The sequence below is a fragment of the Calidris pugnax genome, unplaced genomic scaffold, assembly GCF_001431845.1.
Source record: "Calidris pugnax isolate Ruff unplaced genomic scaffold, ASM143184v1 scaffold19, whole genome shotgun sequence".
NCBI lineage: Eukaryota > Metazoa > Chordata > Aves > Charadriiformes > Scolopacidae > Calidris > Calidris pugnax.
Window position 1 is genome coordinate 693,073 of NW_015090775.1, and position 20,226 is coordinate 713,298.

Consider the following 20,226-nt stretch of genomic DNA (forward strand, 5'->3'; position numbering starts at 1 on the left):
AAAAAAAAAGCCGCTCCCCTGGTATCCAGCCTCACTGTAGCAGGAATTTACACAAAACTCTCAAGAAAACCACAGCTCCACTTTTATAGTAAGATATTAAGGCTAGAGGTAGCCTGTTTTAGCCATGGCCATGTTTAAAGGAATTGTTTAAGGGATCTGAATTTCAATCTTAGCATTAACTCACAGACACTCAAGAGAACTGGGTCCAGCTTCTAACTGTTCACTGGATATGATTTTTCATGCTGTTTTTCTCTGTTTTTTACTTTCTACATGTTGAAGTGTGATTTTAAAAACGGCGCTTCGTTTTTGTGTCATTCATTTATGAATTTGGGGAGGAGAAAGGTAGGAAAAAAACCCAAACATCTCCTAATCAATTTGAACAAAAAGAATTGTTGCAAAAATTACCACTTTCAAGCTTTCTGAGAAAGATATCAGCTTATCAAATATCAACACACTCATGCATATATGCCTCTCCTCCTCTTAGGTCAAGTTACAATAACAAAAGAATGTCTTCTAGTTTTCCTCTCCACTGAAAATTGTTGCGTACATACACTTTTCCTTCCTTTCAGAACTTCTGGCAATTTCTAAAATCCTGCTGTCTGTCAGACATCAGAAGTAGTTAATGGCAACACAGTTCACAGAACTTTGGTGTAAACATTTCAAAGGGCACCTGATTCCAGAAGGGAAATACAACTCTTGATCTGCAGTCCAAGCATCAGCCTGAAAGGAATTAAATTACATTAACTACAAAATGCTTCTTACAAGACTATTATTTTTTTAATTTTACGATTCTGAGTTTTAATAAAGGGTTACATTTACTCTATGAAGGCTGATTTTAAATTCTGCTGTGGAAAGGATTAGAAAATTAAAAAATAGTTATGCTAAAAGGACTTTATGATATTGGGTGATGGTGAAGAATTTGATGCCATTACACAGACATCTGCTTTGCAAACAAAAAAGATTACCAAGGTGCTCTCAATGACACTCCAAATGCTACTATTATGTGGCTTATTTCTTCTGTCTACCCTGTAAAAACAGATCTACAAACCACATCTCACCAACAACATCTATTGCAGCTGTCAAAAAAGGAAAAAAAATTAAAGGCAAAGGAAACAGTGCAGACAGAAGGGAATTAGAATACACGGGACTGGGCAATTGTTTCTGGGGACTTCCGTTGGAGACAACCGTATAATAAAATTGCTTTCATAAATTGATCAAAAACCATCTTAAATTAAGGTGACAGGAAACTCATCGGGGGAAAGTTAAGGGACATTGGAGGTTAAAGAGAACAATTTTTGTCTTTTGGTCCTTACCCACACAGCCACAGTAGCCATAAGGCACAATAACTCATCAGCTTCTCAGCTGCACAATTACTTTTAAGCTGTTCCATTTATATGTAATTTGATTTATGAAGCAGATCATGCAATTAATACAGGGAACAAACCCTTGTCACTAAAGAAGATGATGCTTCTGCTGTCCCTGAACTGACTGAGCAGCCACCACCGTGGGAGGTGGGAGATCCACCCTTCACTCTGTAGGCCCAGCACAGCAAGATAAGTGCTCGCAGAAGGCGAATTTTATTTTGGATGGATTAAAAAAAAAAAAAAAAAAAAAAGAAATGTAGTTTATATTTCTTCATTTCCTCCTGTCAGCTGTCAGCTGTGCCTTGCGGAAATGACTAACAATTTGTGATATTGGGCATTACAGAGATCTTAGTAGTTTGTGAAGTAGTTTTCATCTAGCTTTTATACCAGCTCTATACAGCAACGGAAAGTTCACTTTGCACTTGAAATCTTCCGGCTCTGCTTTGCCACTCTGCATTTTGAAAAGGTGTTGGCTGTGTATTAGGTTTGATTTGCCCTTAGTAAAGTGATTCTAGTGTCAGGTAAAAGTAAAACAGAGCATAATTGTTTTATATTCAGACGCCTTTGAGCAGGAAGGGACCTGTACTTATAACTATCTCCTTTTACAATAATATAAACGAGTAAGAAAGTAAGAGCTTTACCATCAGTGACCCAGGAGCAATAGGAACAGAGATCTTGGCAATTCAGGTGCTGCACACTTCCTGGAATCTGGACTTAAAAGCTAATTTTAACAGTCTGAAAATGAAGTATCTTTTTGCTTTTTGTAAAGGAAGTGAGGAGTGGTTTTCTGTTTCAGCAATCATCAGTCTACCTTCAGCATCCAGTATAAATTCAGAGAATGTGGCATATTGTTTTGATCACAGATAAAGTAAAATCATACGATTTGGAAGTATATTAAGTATTTAAGTATCTGATCATTTTCTAAAATGTGTATTTCTAGATTTCTGAGACTGAGGAAGTGAGAGACTGAAAGAGATTATATTACTAACTTGAGGAAGCAAATCTCCATGTTGCATAATGACCCTTTGTATCCCACCTATTTAAAAACCTCATGGAAGTGCTTTATAAGTCTAACTTCTTTTCAACAGGCAAACTTGGTCATCTATTGAAGGTAAACAACTCCTGTCTTTTGGAGTACAATTATTCCAGAAAAATCTTCCATCGAAAGATGTCATCCAGGGTGCTAAATCGTTTAGAACAATAAAATAACTTGCATGAACAAACACAGCTTCTGTTGGTAATTGTGCTTGCTTGCCCTAGGCATAAGTTTGCTACATATGGGAAGTGATAATACTTGTGGTTACAGTTCCCAGTACCACATTTTCCTTTCCCAGTTCACACTTACTCATAGTTATGCTTATCCATCAGCAGTTACATAAGATGCAATTCCAAACATTTATAATCCACCTCTTGCAAACTATAAACCACATCAAATTAGTCCCTGACGTGCTTTGTACTAGCAAAGCAATTTGCAGATCCATCATGAAGTATCAGTACTATTATTTGTCAGCAGTCGCTACAGCCATTTTTTCTGACAGCATTACCTGCAAGGGCTTGGTAAAATGAAATTATAGTGGCTGTCATGTAACAGAGAGACCCTCAGGGACAAATTCGGTGCCATTTATTTATCCATTTCTGGGAGCTGGAGTACGTATCCATCTGATTTGACATCGTGAGAAGTCCCATTGCAGCGTCAGCAATGGTTGAGACCATTGATTGCCATTGGTGGTGTCCATGGCACCCTACTCATTATGGCAGTTTCGGGAACCCTAAACCCTGCTGTTGCCTTGACTGACCTGTTTCACTTGTTTAGCTGTGTATATTTCTATTTACAGACTATCCTTCAGGATAAGCCCTCTCTACATGCCAGCCATCAACCCTTGAGAACAGAGGATGTTTCTTTCCCCAGTACATTTGTTTTTCCTTTTTTTAAACCTCCTCCATGGGACAGGTTTCAGTGGAATTCTGTCCCCATCTAGTCACCTAGTGCTATGTCTAATTGCTACAAAGAAAATTCAGTGTGTAACTTAACTTGAAGGGTAACAGCAACAAATCATTTACTTTCTCATCAACATTTCCTAAGTATTATGTATAATTTTCTTTGTACTGCCATTTCCACATCCTTAAAATAGTAATTTTCACTTCACCACATTTCTTTAAAATTTGAGTCACGTGGGAGATGCTCAGGCCCTCAAATTTTACAACTTATATTGGATTCCAGTTTAAGTACAAACTTAAGGTAATGTCTTTTTCCAAACCAAAAGGCAACTGGGGCACTAGCTAGGAAGGAAATACAGATGATTACTTAGCTCAGATCTGATCTTACAAAGTCAGCAAAAATAAGCCAAGTAAGATCAGGACCTTAACCATTGGGAAAAAAAAGCACGTATAATATGTATGTGTCTATGTTACATAAAATGTGCTGCACCTGTATTGGTTTAGTAGGCTGTATTATGCTCCCTTCATGCCTGTATTTAAGGAGAAAGAATAACAAGGAATTTTATTTTAGCATACAGAGATAATGAGAACATGAAAAAGATATAAAGCCTGAAAGAAAGCGGCTGCCTGTGGGCTGTTATCAACCTGGATGAAAATATGTTGCTTGGTCATTTTAACATTAAGCTATGAAAAAATTGCCCCTGCACAGCGAGGCGTATCATTTATACTGTTTTTTCCTGCAAATACTATTATTTACTCTTTATCCCAAAACTCACTAAAAGCCCCATATGCTACGTCATATTCAAAACCCCAAACATTTGGGTTTTGCATATAAGACCATGCTATTATTTGTTCTCTTGATTTAAATATTAAAGAAATGAGGTTTTTTTATTTTATTTTAGATTCTTATACTAAAGCAAAATTGATTCAAGACTTACAGTTTAAAATTCTCTAGCAGCACATAATGCCATGAATTAATGTGGTGTTTCTCTGGCCTAGAACCATTGCATATTTCTGGGTACTCCACATACCAATGAGTATTAACCTAATTATCATTAAGGTTGCTTACTTAAATTTCTGTTAATTACATTTTATAAAAATTAAAATATAAAAAGCTCATATAATATTACAAATTCTTATTATAATCTTTCATTTAGAGCCCTTTAAAAACTGCAAGAAATTATCATGCCTAGCAACCTTCTGTTAGGAATGCCATCTTGTGGTTAAAACCTGTATATAACAAAGACTCAAGGTAATTTAAAATAAATTTTTACTTGCAAAATATGGTTTTTGCAGAAATGAGGTATTGTTGTATGACCTTTCAGAACTGTATAGTATTCTTTTATTAACCACTCTGGATGACAACAGCTGTGAATACAGCTTTCCCATCCTCATCTGTATACAATGCTAATTAATTATGCAGGGAGCACTAGTTTCATTAGGAGATGAGATGCATTTATTAGCATTTTAAACAACACCAGATTGCCACATATACTTAGTAAAAAAGCCCACTAAATGCCTAGTCTATTTAGATATAATTTAGTGAATTAGTCTAAAATGTATAGAAAATAGACACATTTTTCTCAAAATATGTTTCTAGAGCAGAACCCTATGAGTGCACTTTGCCTTCTGTAAACTTTATGGAGCATCTTTGGTTGGTATATAATAGGTCAAGTTTGACTATAAAAGGAAACATTGGATTTTTCAATTTGTCTTATATAGATGTTATTGTGAGCTAAGAATGAATTAAAAATGGCCGTTGGATCACAGCTTGCTCATGAAAGCAGAGAGAAATGACAGGTAAACAAGAACAGAAAGAAGGGTTCCAAAAGCATCTAAAAAACTTTAAAAGATCTATAGCTTTTAAAAGCTTAGAAAAATGAATAATAATTAGCTAAATTCAATACAGCTTACATTTGCATAGGCACTTTCTTACTATGTGTGTTCACCTCATTTTCATAATGAAAGTATATATTGCCCAAACCATCACAACACATATTGTATAATGAAATTGAAAACTAATGAGCCATATCCTAATAGCCATGAGTCAAGTCAGGGCGTGCATTAGTAGCCCATTTGCAATTCTCTAGAGACAGAAAGAACAAGGCTAAACATATCCAGTAGCCTATTTGGTGCACAACTTGTTCTGTGGTACTGATAACACAATAGCAGAACTGAAATGAGTTCACAATCTCTAGCGCTCAAACCTCTGTGAAATACTGCTGGTCCTCTGGTTAGCCTGCAGGTGACTCCTGGGGCAGCCAAAAAGGACTGCCACGATTAGTTAGTGTGACCTCTTGCATAGCACGGATCTGACTTGGCCTGAATTAGTCCTCTTTCTATCAAATCAGATCTTTTCAGGAAATCATCTGTCACCTCCAGACTAGGGAAACCTTTCCCAATCTGTTACACACCTTTATCTCTTCTTGTCACATGTCCCAACTTCTACTTCAAATTGCTGGATCATTCTTTCTCTGCTGGATGGAACAGACCTTTATTTTATTATCAAATTTTTGCTCCAAAGCTGGTTCTGCTAAGCTAACTCTCCTTTTGGTAAACTAAGTAGATTCCGTTTCTTGGGACTCCCATGCCATTGCTTGTCTTTAAACCCTTTATTGCTCAGGACTCCTTTCTGTTTCCAGCATTACTGGAAATTGTCACTGTTGGAGGCGGGCATAACATTCTTCTAAAAGAGCATTTTACACCAACGTCAATTATAGACAGCAATATTACTTCCTTGAAGTATTTCCATTCCTAAACCTGAGGATCTCACCGGTCCTTTCGGCCACAAGGGATGCTGAAAATCCATGTTCAGTTGAGGACACACAACATCTCCAAACATCGTTCAAAGTCAGCATTTCCTACAGCAAATCGTTCCGTTTGGTAAGTATGTCCTCAAAACTCTGGTCCTAGAGACACAGGTCTCCTTTAGCCACAGTGAGACGCAGAGTATTTAAGTTTTGTGGCTTCCATAGGTTTGAGCAGTCATTATTATGTTTCCTTCTGTGTGCTCAACAAACTCATGGTTAAGAGCCAAATCCTGCGCCAACTCACCTAACAAATCTGTTCAGTCACAGCTGTCCTTTCAGATTTACATCTTGAACAGGTACCAGGGAATGAAGTCTTCTCGAGTAAAAGGCACAGACAGCTGAGATCTTCCTCCAAGTTGGGAGACCTTCAAGAGTTTTACCTAATTCAGAGAGCGAGACTGAGATTGATGTCTTTTAGATTACTGCATTCTGAAAAACTGGTGAAGCACCAGCTTTCCAGTTCTGATAAGCATGCTGAGCACATTTATGACTACTGTGAAAAAACACAGTAATATTTTAAGCTGCTAATATATGTTCAGAATTAACTGCTTGTTCACATTAATTCCCTGAAATTAACTACTCATTTCATTGCTGTTTCAACCTTTCAAGTAATTTTATACACCCGTGATCCTGAAATCATATTCCAAGTGAACCAAAGTTGCTCTGCAACTGTTAACAGACAACCAGCTCATCCCTCCACTGAATTTAGCATGAATAAGATTAAACTATCAGAGATTTCTTTTTCTGTATTAATTCCTCAGAATACGAACCTTCCGTGTAGTACCAGACAAGAACAAATCTGTTCAGTCACAGCTGTCCTTTCAGATTTACATCTTGAACAGGTACCAGGGAACGAAGTCTTCTCGAGTAAAAGGCACAGACAGCTGAGATCTTCCTCCACGTTGGGAGACCTTCAAGAGTTTTACCTAATTCAGAGAGCGAGACTGAGATTGATGTCTTTTAGATTACCGCATTCTGAAAAACTGGTGAAGCACCAGCTTTCCAGTTCTGATAAGCATGCTGAGCACATTTATGACTACTGTGAAAAAACACAGTAATATTTTAAGCTGCTAATATATGTTCAGAATTAACTGCTTGTTCACATTAATTCCCTGAAATTAACTACTCATTTCATTGCTGTTTCAACCATTCAAGTAATTTTATACGCCCGTGATCCTGAAATCATATTCCAAGTGAACCAAAGTTGCTCTGCAACTGTTAACAGACAACCAGCTCATCCCTCCACTGAATTTAGCATGAATAAGATTAAACTGTCAGAGATTTCTTTTTCTGTATTAATTCCTCAGAATACGAACCTTCCGTGTAGTACCAGACAAGTCTGTGGTGCAACATAAACAGTGTTTAGACATTTCCTATTTTTGATGTGGGTTTATTTTTTAATATATACTTTCCTTCCAGGATGATGCAAATTAACCCACTAACATCTGTCAAACTCAGCAAAGTAAATTACTATATCATTTAATATACATCTAACTTTCAAGTAAACATAAGACAGAACACACCTTTCAAAATTTAAGAACATCAAATTTTGAAATCAATTCTTTTAATGCATTTTCTTTATATCACTTTGATAAGAATTTAAGAACATATTCGCAAAGAAAGTGCTACAGAATGGATCCAGCATTATTTATTTAGAAAAAATATAGTGGATACAAATTGCTAATGCATATTTCAGGCATGCCAAACATGGTATACTTAATAACAATGTGTGTTCTTGATGTCCTTGAAGAGCAAAGTTGACCTCTTGAAAAACAAGAATCTTCCTTTTAGAGCTTTATCTGCTAAAATATTCCATCACCTCAAAAACACAAATAGCAACTCTTTCTAAATCCTAAGATACTAAGAAAACAGAATTATCTTCTGAAGTCATCCCTACCTGCACTATTCACCCTTTACCTCAAATGACTCTCTGTCATCCTGAGAAGCAGGACTGTGACTAAAGGCAAGTAAGGAGCAGCTGGTAAATCTGCAAGCAAAACAAAGTATTTTCCATATAAATATTCTTATAATAAGAAGTGTAAATATAGACAGTACATTTGTCCTTACATTTGTAACATTTGTCCTTAAGATTTTTCGTGTTGTATCAGTGTTCAGCAAAGATTTACCCATACAGAAGAATAGCTTAACTAAAGCTATGCTATTACTCCAGGTCAACAAAGCCAGTGGAAATGTGTATATATGCACACTCACACTCTCTGTAAACCCAGCTTATATTTATTTAGACTGCAACATCCTATCTTTAGATAAATAGGAGCAAATTGTGTATACACCAAGCTTAAATGACTTAAAGAATCCTGCTAACCATCACAATGTAGATTTGCTTTTGTGCATCATTAGCACACTGGTTTTGCTTTGAGAAGTTGATAGAAAATACGGCGTGACAACATTCAGAGTGCACGTCTGCAAAAGAAAAGCAGCACTTGTGTCCACTCTTGATCATTAATGCCCTTTGAATCTTTCATAATACTGATAGCGGAGGAAAAAAAGTGCAATAACAGTAGCACAATGTTTGCTGAACCACAGTATTTTGCTGTCTGACATTTAGAAGAGCTGGGCTGGGAAGGCAGGAGGACTCTTTCCCTCCCGTAGCCAGCTACAGCAATTACACTGGAAATTTTTTGTCCTCTACTCCTCCAGGCCCAGCAGGACAAGGCAAGCCAGAAGATCACACGTTACAGCTACCACAACACAGCATCTGCACTTGGTCACAAACACTGTGTACATCCAGGATCACACCACTACTGCAGGCATTTTATAGTGCCCATTACTAGAATCCATAAGCAGATGTGGTGCACAAAAAGAGTTCACTGAAGTTATTATGAGAAAGTCCAAAAACGAATTATTTTTAAAAACAAGTAAATACTGTATTGTATACAAGCTTTAGACATTCCGAGAAATGTACTAACACCATACATGCTCTTTAACCACTACCTTTATACACCTTAAGTCCACACTGAAAGCCCATAGGTCTGGTAAATTTTTTACTTACTCAATTCATACCAACTGAAAATAACAACTAGAAATTTTACTAATAGTTCCTCCTTCAAACCAAGCTTGAATTACTGCCATGAACTTTGAAATATAGATTGAGTCATGTCAAAATAAATTCTCTGTTAGTTTAGTTCTGACTGTTTATCTAATAATTGGCTAACTCAAGATAGGACGCTGGCTTCTAGCCTAATCTTGTTTAGAATCTCATCTTTTGGTTTAGGTACTTTCTGTGAAAACGAGCTCCTCTTTGTAGACATTTCTATAAAGTAACAGCGTGTGACAAATTGCCCTAATGTCAAATGGCATTAAGCCCCACAGAACCAGGTACTGCAGGATTTCCACAGAGTCCTCATGAAACTGATTCCCATTCCAGTAATTCAATCCAGGCAGTTTGGTTTCTATGGAGTTGGTTGATCAGTTGGGGTTTTGCTTGTTTGTTTGTTTTTTTAAGATTTAGAATTCCGGGTTTTTACTGAGCATATCCAGAGAAAGCATTATATTTTTTTCCACCTGGAACTACTGCAAGAATCAGACTGAAACATACAGAAATACAAGGTGGATGTGCACTTACCACCTACACAAGTAATGCTTCTCTTTCAGCAATATGCTTATGCCACTTTTTCTTAAAGAACTTGGATTATTTTTTTAAATTACATATTTATAGTCTTTCTCATGTTGTGTGTGGAAAATGACAAAAATTTCTCTGCCTTATGAGGAGAGACTGAATGAGTTAGGCCTTTTCACCCTAGAGGAGACTCAGAAGGTACCTCATCACAGTTCTCTAGTACTTAGGGGGTAGCTAGAAAGAGGATGGAGGCTCTCTCTTTACAAGGAGCACAGGGAGATGACAAGGGTAAATGGGTACAAATTGGACAACAAGTTTCATCTGGACATAATAAAGAAATTTTTCACAGTGAAAACACTCAAGTGACTGGAATAACCTTTCCAGGGATGTGGTAGAGTCCCCATCACTGGAGGTTTTTAAAGCGTGACGGGGCAGGGTGCTAGATAATCTCATCTACGCTCCCTTTCACATGAAAAGCTGGACCAGATGATGTTGTGATGTCCCTTCCAACCTGGGCTGTTCTATGACGTTGTGAAAATAAAAATAAAAAGTTATTTTCCAAAGTTACTGCAGAAATAGTGAATGAGGATTGAGCAGAGAAAAGAACTAGAAAGGTCCTAAAAAGGCATCAAAGAATGGCAGAATCTAGAGAGCTATTGTGTTGCACCTTTGTAATCAGCTATGTTTAATTCTATTGTATAATGTATTCACTATGGCAAATGCACCTCATGCTTGGGCCCTTTACCTTACAGTGAAAGAAAAGACAATTTTTTAAAATAGTTTGCTACATGGTGTCTTCTTCACCTTTACTGTGGCAAAATGTACAAGCAGGTACCCAGAGGAAGCTGGGGGATACGGCAACAGTTCAGAGCTCTGAATGAGTCCTTCTGGGAGATGCTGCCTTTCGAAGGGAAAAAGTGTTAACAATTACAGCCTCTCTTGCCAACACCTTCCCTATTTGAATCTTGTTGGGAACTACAACGTCCCATAGCTATAGGTCCTCATATCTCTTAGAGAGACTCTTAGCTCTTTACAGGTAACTACATGCTATTTCTCTTAGTGTGAAATGGTTATATTTTACTCCCTTGCCAAATATAACCTACAATTAGCAGAATAAGTTTGTCCATAACCACATGATCTCCTAGGGCAACCTGCTCTATTTTCTTCTGATGCAAAAAACCAATAAAGAGCCTGTCATTAGCAAATCCAGATTGCTAAAACAGATCTATTTTAGGTTAAATAATGAATACCTCTGATGCTATCACACTTTCCAGACACTAGAATTCATTTTTCACTTTCCTTGATGAGATGCCAAGCACTTTGGGAAGCTTCTTTCTTATACTAATTCATGCAAAGTAGGAACAGAATAGAATGTCAAGGAAATGAATTTCAGAAAACCAGGAAAACAGAAGTAACTAGAACGAGAAAGCTATATGACCTCTAAGATAAACCTTATATTCTAAAAACTTTGAATGCAAGAAGTTAATGTAAATAAATGGTGGTCTGGATTGTGTTTGAGGAGACTGCTGCTACTACTACCATATTCTCCTATAGCACTAAAAAAGGATTCTAAAGTTAAAGTTTGAATAGAAAAGATCTAGGAAAGAGACTACAACACACTGGAGGAAGAGTTACATTTCAAAAATTATTAAAAATATCGAATTAAGGATTCTATTTTATACAGAGAAATATCTAGGAGAAAAAAAAGTCTGAAAAATAACCAGATTTTTTTTACAAAAATGCTGGCCTCACAATACATAAAAAACATCATACAAGAAGATAACATACCACCAAATTGAATGGTTCAAGGCTAAACAATACAAGTATACTTGAATCTTTGTAGTGAAATTAACCCTCATTAGTAACATCCTAACACCATTACAGTATCTCATTATGTTTCTGTGACCTAAGTGCAGAGAGTTAAAGTTTAACTAATCACCCACTGACCAAATGATCACATCATTCTTGCAACAAAACGAGTGCTAATGGTTTCAGAAAGGTCAGAATTCATTATCTTCCTCCTTCCACAAAGAATGCTTCAGGCTTATGAAGGACACAGCACTGCCAAGGAAAGATGGCACTACTGCCATCTCTACTATGCATGACCTGCAAAAAAGTATTCCAGTCTTTTATACTCTCAATTCACAACCTTTCACCACTACTAGAAATCTCACAGGCGTTACTTGTTTGCTGTTGAAAACTTGCTAATTGAGTATAAAACTGCAGATGTTATGCTGTGAACTGGAGACAGGCTGGATGAATCATGACTTTCCTAAGATATGCAGCCTGTTAAGAAGGCATCACAACTGACACAGTGGACCTCTGATCAGTTGCTCAGAAAACTTTCATAAAATGACTTTGAATTAAGGTTTCTATACGGGACATCAGCATACTCATATCAGCAGCACAGACCTGGTGATCATCATTCCCTTTCTTCTTCAGAGTCTCTAATAGGCCCCAGTGGACTGGAGGCAGAGGGCTGTAAGAACTCAGCAAGTGAAGCTGACTTAATGGATTCTGTTTTATTTCTGCAATCCTCAAGGCCCTCAAGATAGCAGGTGCAAACTTAGAATAATGAGCTGTAGATGAAATAATAATTGGGCAAGTTCTATCTTGTAATCGATCTGCAACTACTTTAGCAACAGCTGTGTGTGTATCCAAAATATATCCTGTAGTGCTGTACACAGAGTGAATGGCAGCGAGACAGTCCTCCTCAGAGCACCATCCAGCCACCAAGTCCTGCTGAAGCTTTTCAAGTAGATCTTTCCGCAGCTGGAAGTGGCCCTGATTTTCCAGCTGGTTATACAACTGTGTCACCAGTTGTCCATCCTCATTAGCAATCAGGTGCAAGTACCGCTCAAGATTGGAGGACTTCAAAATATCTACTGCTGGTGAAAAAGTGGGAATTAATTTTCTTCCCCTCAAATCATAAGCACCCGTTCTTATGAAGTCAGTCAAAACGTTGTTTTCATTGGAAGCACAAATACACTTTCTAATAGGAATTCCCATCCTTTTAGCATACAAAGCAGCTAATATGTTGCCAAAGTTTCCTGTCGGAATGCAAACATCTACAGGGCTTCCAAAAGGAATAATACCTTGATGAACAAGATCAAGGTATGCAGAGGCATGATAGACTATCTGAGGAAGCAATCGTGACCAGTTTATGGAGTTTGCCGCAGCTAAAGCTGTTCCATATTCTACTGTAAGAAAGCCAGTGTAATCAGAATTAGTAAAGATTTGCTTTATAGCTGTCTGGCAAAAATCAAAATCAGATTTGACACCCACTGACCAGGCATTTTCTTTCTGACAGCCAATCATCTGTGATTTTTGAATCGGGCTTACTCCATCCTCAGGAAAAAAATTCATCACAGCAATTCTCTGTTTGTCAGTGTCATGGAGACGACTAAAGCCATCTAGGACAGCACTCCCTGTGTCACCAGAAGTAGCTACCAGAACCAAATAATTGCAGCTTCTGGGAATGCAGTATGCAAATATATGTGGCACTAACTGTAAAGCAAAATCTTTAAATGATGCTGTTGGTCCATGAAATAACTCAAGGAGAAACTGATTGCCTGCCAGATGCCTAACAGGGGCAATTTTAGAACAAGTGAAGTTTTCTCCATAAGCAGTTCCAATAATTTCTGCCAGCTTAGAAGCAGGAATATCAGCAGGATGAATGCATCTTTCTAGTATCACCTGGGCTCTTTCAATGTAAGTTGTGTCTATTAGGCTTTGCCATTCTCCAGCAGTGAACTTCGGAAGTCCTCTCTCAGGAACAAAAAGTCCTCCGTCGGGTGCTAAACCCTCAATAACAACATCGCTGAAATATTTATGAGAGTCTTTCTCTATACTCCTTCCAGACCTACTAGACCTAGTTGAAATGAAAGTTTCCAGTTCTGAGTTTTGGTATCTCTTCACTGCATCAAGTACCTTTTCAGCTACAGCCTCTGGTGCAACATCGCCTCCATAAAGCACACGGATGTCATACCACCTTTTGTAGAACTGCTTCCTGAACTGAAGTATGTCCTTGAGAGAAATACCAGGAGACTGGCCCACGATGCGATCCACCTTCATTGACTTCAGCCTGCTCATAATGACTGCCGTGGGCACATCCAGATACACAACTATTCCATTTTTCTTCATATGCTGCATGCCAGCAGCATGCATTGGATTGGACCCAGTAAGGGAAATGACACTTCCAGATGCTGTAAACTCCAACAGGGCTTTTCCTTCCTCCTCTAAAAACTGCTCATTACCAACATCCTGCAGTTTTTCCGACACAGTCATGTTCCAGGTTTTTTCAAGGACATCGTCATCTATGTCTATGACAGGGCAATCTAGTTTCTGACCTACTATTCTCCCAACCGTTGTTTTCCCAGCACCCGGAGGTCCCATCAGGATAATATTTTTGTTTCCAACAAGAGAATGGCTTGAGAACCATGACTTCCATAGCTGTGCAAATGCAACAGGTCTTGAAACCATCGGTTTTAAACACATGCTAGAAAGACAGTTTTGGGCTGTTAGTCCTAAAGGCCGGTACAGAACAACGTGAAACATCTTCATTTGCTGGGTTGCTTTTATTTTTTTTTCCAAGCCAACTTGACAATCCACTTAACTGCTTCAAAAAGAAAGAAAAAAAAAAAAACCAAACACTAGTTAGTCCTTCAGCAAACACCTAGGAAAACCACCTAAAAGATATGGTGAAGAATTCAAACATAAATCCACTACTGCCAGCCAAAAAAAAACCACTAGTTAGTTCTTCAGCAAACACCTAGGAAAACTACCTAAAAGATATGGAATTCAGAACAACAAGAATTCAAACATAAATCCACTACTGCCAGGCAAGTATTTTTCAGAAAAAGACTCATTCCCCAATCCTGCATAGCTCCAGCTCTCTGCCCCTGACAAATCCAACTTCCACAGTCCATGTCCTCAAGGTAAAAAGAGGCATCCAAACCTAACGTTACAATACTATTTGCAAATAATACAGTTTATAGGAGTTCAAAACCAGTTAGGTTTTCCTCTAGGAGACTTATTTTTAAGTACACATTACAAATAAGGAAATTTAACTAAATTACCTTCTTGTAATCAAAATGTTAACAAAATATGCATTTTCCCAACATCCCAAGATGCCTTTGATTTCTTATATTGTCTTTCTAAAAAGAAAAAAAAAAAAGAAACAGCAAGACTGACTTAAATACACAAAAAACTCACAGATTTGAGCAACAGCAAGGCTGGAAGAGTTGCATCCAATTCTCTCCTGAAGGGATGGCAAACCAAGCAAGTGATTTGAGAAGAACTCCTATAACAAAATTGCATTGACTATAGTTTGCATAAAGAGAGAGAGAGAGAGAGAAACACATCATAAAGACCCTAAGAGAAAACAACTCTAGGAAAATTGGATTGCCAACAAATATTCAGCAAGAGACTCTCAACATGGCATTTCGTTTGCTTAAAGAAAGCAACACCAGTACCAGCATGAATTGCCACACAGGCTTTGTGCAGTTAGGGCAAAGGGGGAAAAACTCTGAAAATCTCCTTAAAGGGGAAAGGAAGGGGCAGAAATCAGCACAAATTTACACAGAAAATCCCTACAGAGTCATTTTTCTTTAGGTAGGGAAACAAATATCAGTTTGTTATTATTATTTATTCACTGCTCATGACTAAAAATTATTAAAGAAAAGCAACACTGAACTTCCATTTGGAAAATTAATGACATTTTTGATGTAAATATCTTAGTGCTTGTGGATTCTAAAAGAATATAATTTTTAATATGTATTTGCAAGATATATAAAATCATCATTTTTTAAAAATTATTACTTTTAGTTGCTATAGGTGTGCAGTACAAAGAGATGATTGACTAAGCTGCAGGTTGTTTGAGGATTTTTTTTGTCCTGGCACTGTAACATACAACCAACATGGCAATCAGCAATTCCCAATAACTACATTTTAATAATGCAGCCTAGCTGCTAGCAACCAAGCATTTGCTTTGCAATGTTTACTAAAATATTTAAGTTTATGCACTAGCTACTTCTACCAGTGAAGAAAATTTTAATGAGAAAGTCTTTCCCCACATTAGTCAAGACAGACTAAATAGAACAATTAAAGGAATTCACTAGAGAATAAGTTTCCAAATCCTTCAACTGTTCAGTGCCTTTTCTCCAGATGCCCTCCAATGCAACAGCCTCTTACCACCATGGAGAGCAGAGGGTGGTCTGGAATTGCAGCAGAAGGCAGGTGAGCACCCAATGGGAACTGCATCATCTTCCAAAGACCTACTCAAGATTAACTTGCGTTTACAGTTGTCACTCCAGCCCTTTAGAGACCGTGCTGCTCCCCATCATAATATCAAATTACTCCAGAGACCCAGGTCACAAACTTCAAAAACGACACAGAAGCTGAAGCTTTGTAAGAGCAAATTTCAAAAACAAAGACTCTTCACTTCCAGGTGCTCCTTGGTCTAGACAGTGTTCTGTGTTCCTCAATCTGTCTTTTGTACTCTACATTCTTTACCAAACTATTAGCATACTTCTAATAATTTACGTCTTTGCATTTGCTTGCTTCTACATGGAGAGATGAGCTTGCAAACAGTTAAGTCTCTGCGTTTGCACTCAATGCTGGGACACGATCAACATGCTGTAATTGCAAGGCATAGATCAAAGATGTGCATATCCTACAGTACAGTTTTTTCCCAATCCTTATAAACTATAAAGGAATCACCCTGTGTAGATGCAAAACCAGTTTTTTGCAATCATTAATAAAAAGAAAAAAAAAAAATAATCTATCTGGAAAGAGTAGTTGTGATATTCAGAATCACTGCAGCTGCACTGCAATAGTAATGCACTCTAGCTCTGTATGTATGTATTCACTATAGGGCCAGAAAGATATTTTTGTATTAAACTTCCAGATGTAAATAAGTTATGTTCAGGATTTTAAAAAAAAAAAATTAAAAAATAATAATTTAGTGATTTTATTTCTTGAATGTAAGAATCACTTCAAGCATCACGTGTGAACTAAGGGAGTACAAACCATGCCAAGCACAGTTGCCTGCCTCCCATGTCAGGTAGATTTACTGTGGGGTGCAGTCACTTGGTACACACTATTCCGCTGCTGGATGCAACATCTGGACTGCTTTATGAGTCTATGCCATCGGTATTGTTTGAAATGAGCTTAGTCGCAGGGAATTCCTTTATTCAGCTACTCAGTTCAGCCTATTCCAGTGTAATCCAATTTAGCACCCACATAGAGCCCCCCTACACAGAAGCTCCCAACCATCGAATGCCGCCTTGTTTCTCTCAAACCCCTTTTCGTTCAATTGGCAAAACTCTACTCCAAAACCAGCCCAAATTAAACTTTATGGCTAGTAAGAGTTTACCAGACTGGTTAGGACACCAAGCCACCCAACTTCAGGTAGAAACCCCATGCCAAAAGGGTGGGTTGTTGGTTTTTTATTCTTGAAGCAGAGCTCACAGCTGTACCTCCAAGAAAATGGTAAAGTTTGACAATACACTCCGACCCATCGCTCGGGCTGCTGACAGCACCTCCTCCACAGCCACCAGCCACAGGTTTAACAACCCCTGCCGGTGACAGGAATTCCAGTGAAAACCGAACTTTGTTACTGGTACAGACACCGAGTTTGCAACAGCACAGCCTGCGGCTAAAATCCGGCCACCAAACAGGTCCCTGGCAGCTGGCAGCCGTCAAAGACCTCGAGGGAGGTCGAGACTGAAAATGACCACGTTTCAAGACAGTTAACACAGGGCAACGCCCATCTGGCGTTTGGCAGAGCTTTTGTGCAGAGAAAAAAAATTATTAACCAACCAAACAAAAAAATAATCCCGAGGTAAACCATCCAACTTGAACCTTCTCGCCAACACCCCACAGACCACGACCCTGCCAAGGTTCCCGCCTCACCGTTTGGACGCCCGGAAGGTGTCAAATGGCGGGTGAGAGAGGGTTGGAGGGGGAGGGCCCGGGCCTCACCGGGACAACGCGACACCACGGAGCCGGGTCGTCGGTCGCGCCCTCCCGGCCAGCGCCGCCCCGGCCTGCTTTGCAATGTTTACTAAAATATTTAAGTTTATATACTAGCTACTTTTACCAGTGAAGAAAATTTTAATGAGAAAGTCTTTCCCCACATTAGTCAAGACAGACTAAATAGAACAATTAAAGGAATTCACTAGAGAATAAGTTTCCAAATCCTTCAACTGTTCAGTGCCTTTTCTCCAGATGCCCTCCAATGCAACAGCCTCTTACCACCATGGAGAGCAGAGGGTGGTCTGGAATTGCAGCAGAAGGCAGGTGAGCACCCAATGGGAACTGCATCATCTTCCAAAGACCTACTCAAGATTAACTTGCGTTTACAGTTGTCACTCCAGCCCTTTAGAGACCGTGCTGCTCCCCATCATAATATCAAATTACTCCAGAGACCCAGGTCACAAACTTCAAAAACGACACAGAAGCTGAAGCTTTGTAAGAGCAAATTTCAAAAACAAAGACTCTTCACTTCCAGGTGCTCCTTGGTCTAGACAGTGTTCTGTGTTCCTCAATCTGTCTTTTGTACTCTACATTCTTTACCAAACTATTAGCATACTTCTAATAATTTACGTCTTTGCATTTGCTTGCTTCTACATGGAGAGATGAGCTTGCAAACAGTTAAGTCTCTGCGTTTGCACTCAATGCTGGGACACGATCAACATGCTGTAATTGCAAGGCATAGATCAAAGATGTGCATATCCTACAGTACAGTTTTTTCCCAATCCTTATAAACTATAAAGGAATCACCCTGTGTAGATGCAAAACCAGTTTTTTGCAATCATTAATAAAAAGAAAAAAAAAAAATAATCTATCTGGAAAGAGTAGTTGTGATATTCAGAATCACTGCAGCTGCACTGCAATAGTAATGCACTCTAGCTCTGTATGTATGTATTCACTATAGGGCCAGAAAGATATTTTTGTATTAAACTTCCAGATGTAAATAAGTTATGTTCAGGATTTTAAAAAAAAAAAATTAAAAAATAATAATTTAGTGAGGGATTTTAAAAAAAAATTAAAAAATAATAATTTAGTGATTTTATTTCTTGAATGTAAGAATCACTTCAAGCATCACGTGTGAACTAAGGGAGTACAAACCATGCCAAGCACAGTTGCCTGCCTCCCATGTCAGGTAGATTTACTGTGGGGTGCAGTCACTTGGTACACACTATTCCGCTGCTGGATGCAACATCTGGACTGCTTTATGAGTCTATGCCATCGGTATTGTTTGAAATGAGCTTAGTCGCAGGGAATTCCTTTATTCAGCTACTCAGTTCAGCCTATTCCAGTGTAATCCAATTTGGCACCCACATAGAGCCCCCCTACACAGAAGCTCCCAACCATCGAATGCCGCCTTGTTTCTCTCAAACCCCTTTTCGTTCAATTGGCAAAACTCTACTCCAAAACCAGCCCAAATTAAACTTTATGGCTAGTAAGAGTTTACCAGACTGGTTAGGACACCAAGCCACCCAACTTCAGGTAGAAACCCCATGCCAAAAGGGTGGGTTGTTGGTTTTTTATTCTTGAAGCAGAGCTCACAGCTGTACCTCCAAGGAAATGGTAAGGTTTGACAATACACTCCGACCCATCGCTCGGGCTGCTGACAGCACCTCCTCCACAGCCACCAGCCACAGGTTTAACAACCCCTGCCGGTGACAGGAATTCCAGTGAAAACCGAACTTTGTTACTGGTACAGACACCGAGTTTGCAACAGCACAGCCTGCGGCTAAAATCCGGCCACCAAACAGGTCCCTGGCAGCTGGCAGCCGTCAAAGACCTCGAGGGAGGTCGAGACTGAAAATGACCACGTTTCAAGACTGTTAACACAGGGCAACGCCCATCTGACGTTTGGCAGAGCTTTTGTGCAGAGAAAAAAATTAATTAAACTAACAAAAAAATAATAATCCCGAAGTAAACCATCCAACTTGAACCTTCTCGCCAACACCCCACGGACCACGACCCTGCCAAGGTTCCCGCCTCACCGTTTGGACGCCCGGAAGGTGTCAAATGGCGGGTGGGAGCGGGGTGGAGGGGGGGGGCCCGGGCCGCACCGGGACAACGCGACACCACGGAGCCGGGTCGGTCGCGCCCTCCCGGCCAGCGCCGCCCCGGCCTCCCGCCTCCCCTCAGGAGCGGCGACAGCGGCGGCAGCGGCGACCCGACCCTGTCCTGCCCTGTCCCCGCGGCTCGGATCTGCTCGGACCGGCTCGAACCGGTTCCCCTCTCCCTCAGGCGCCCCCCCGGGTGGCGCGCGCGCACCTACCAGCGGGGGCGGAAACACCGGGCACCGGTACCGCGGCGCGACCCGCGCGCCCCCCCCTCCCTTTCCCCCACCGCGCACGCGCGGGCACCTGCCCGCCCCGCCCCTATCGCGACTCCGCCCAGAGCCGCCGTGTGCGAAGTGCGCATGCGCCCCTCCAGGCGCCGCGGGGAGCCACTGCGCCTGCGCGGCCGCTCCCTGTCCCTACGGGCGTAGGCTCCGCCCCCCGTGGCGGTGTTACCT

General features: G+C 39.7%; 1 protein-coding gene across 2 annotated transcripts; it reads right to left on the bottom strand.

The window, feature by feature from the left end:
- Window positions 1-7,687: 7,687 nt before the first annotated feature.
- On the bottom strand, window positions 7,688-15,245 carry THNSL1 (threonine synthase like 1). 2 transcript variants are annotated; one of them, XM_014946610.1, is made up of 2 exons: window positions 14,904-15,245; window positions 7,688-14,304 (listed from the first exon to the last, which is right to left on the bottom strand). In XM_014946610.1, exon 2 carries the CDS (start codon window positions 14,250-14,252, stop codon window positions 12,024-12,026), a length of 2,229 nt encoding a protein of 742 aa, XP_014802096.1. In that variant the 5' UTR covers window positions 14,253-14,304; window positions 14,904-15,245; the 3' UTR covers window positions 7,688-12,023. The 2 variants fall into 2 exon arrangements, with proteins under 2 accessions (XP_014802096.1, XP_014802103.1); XM_014946617.1 differs by having other exon boundaries at window positions 7,688-14,307.
- Window positions 15,246-20,226: the final 4,981 nt, after the last annotated feature.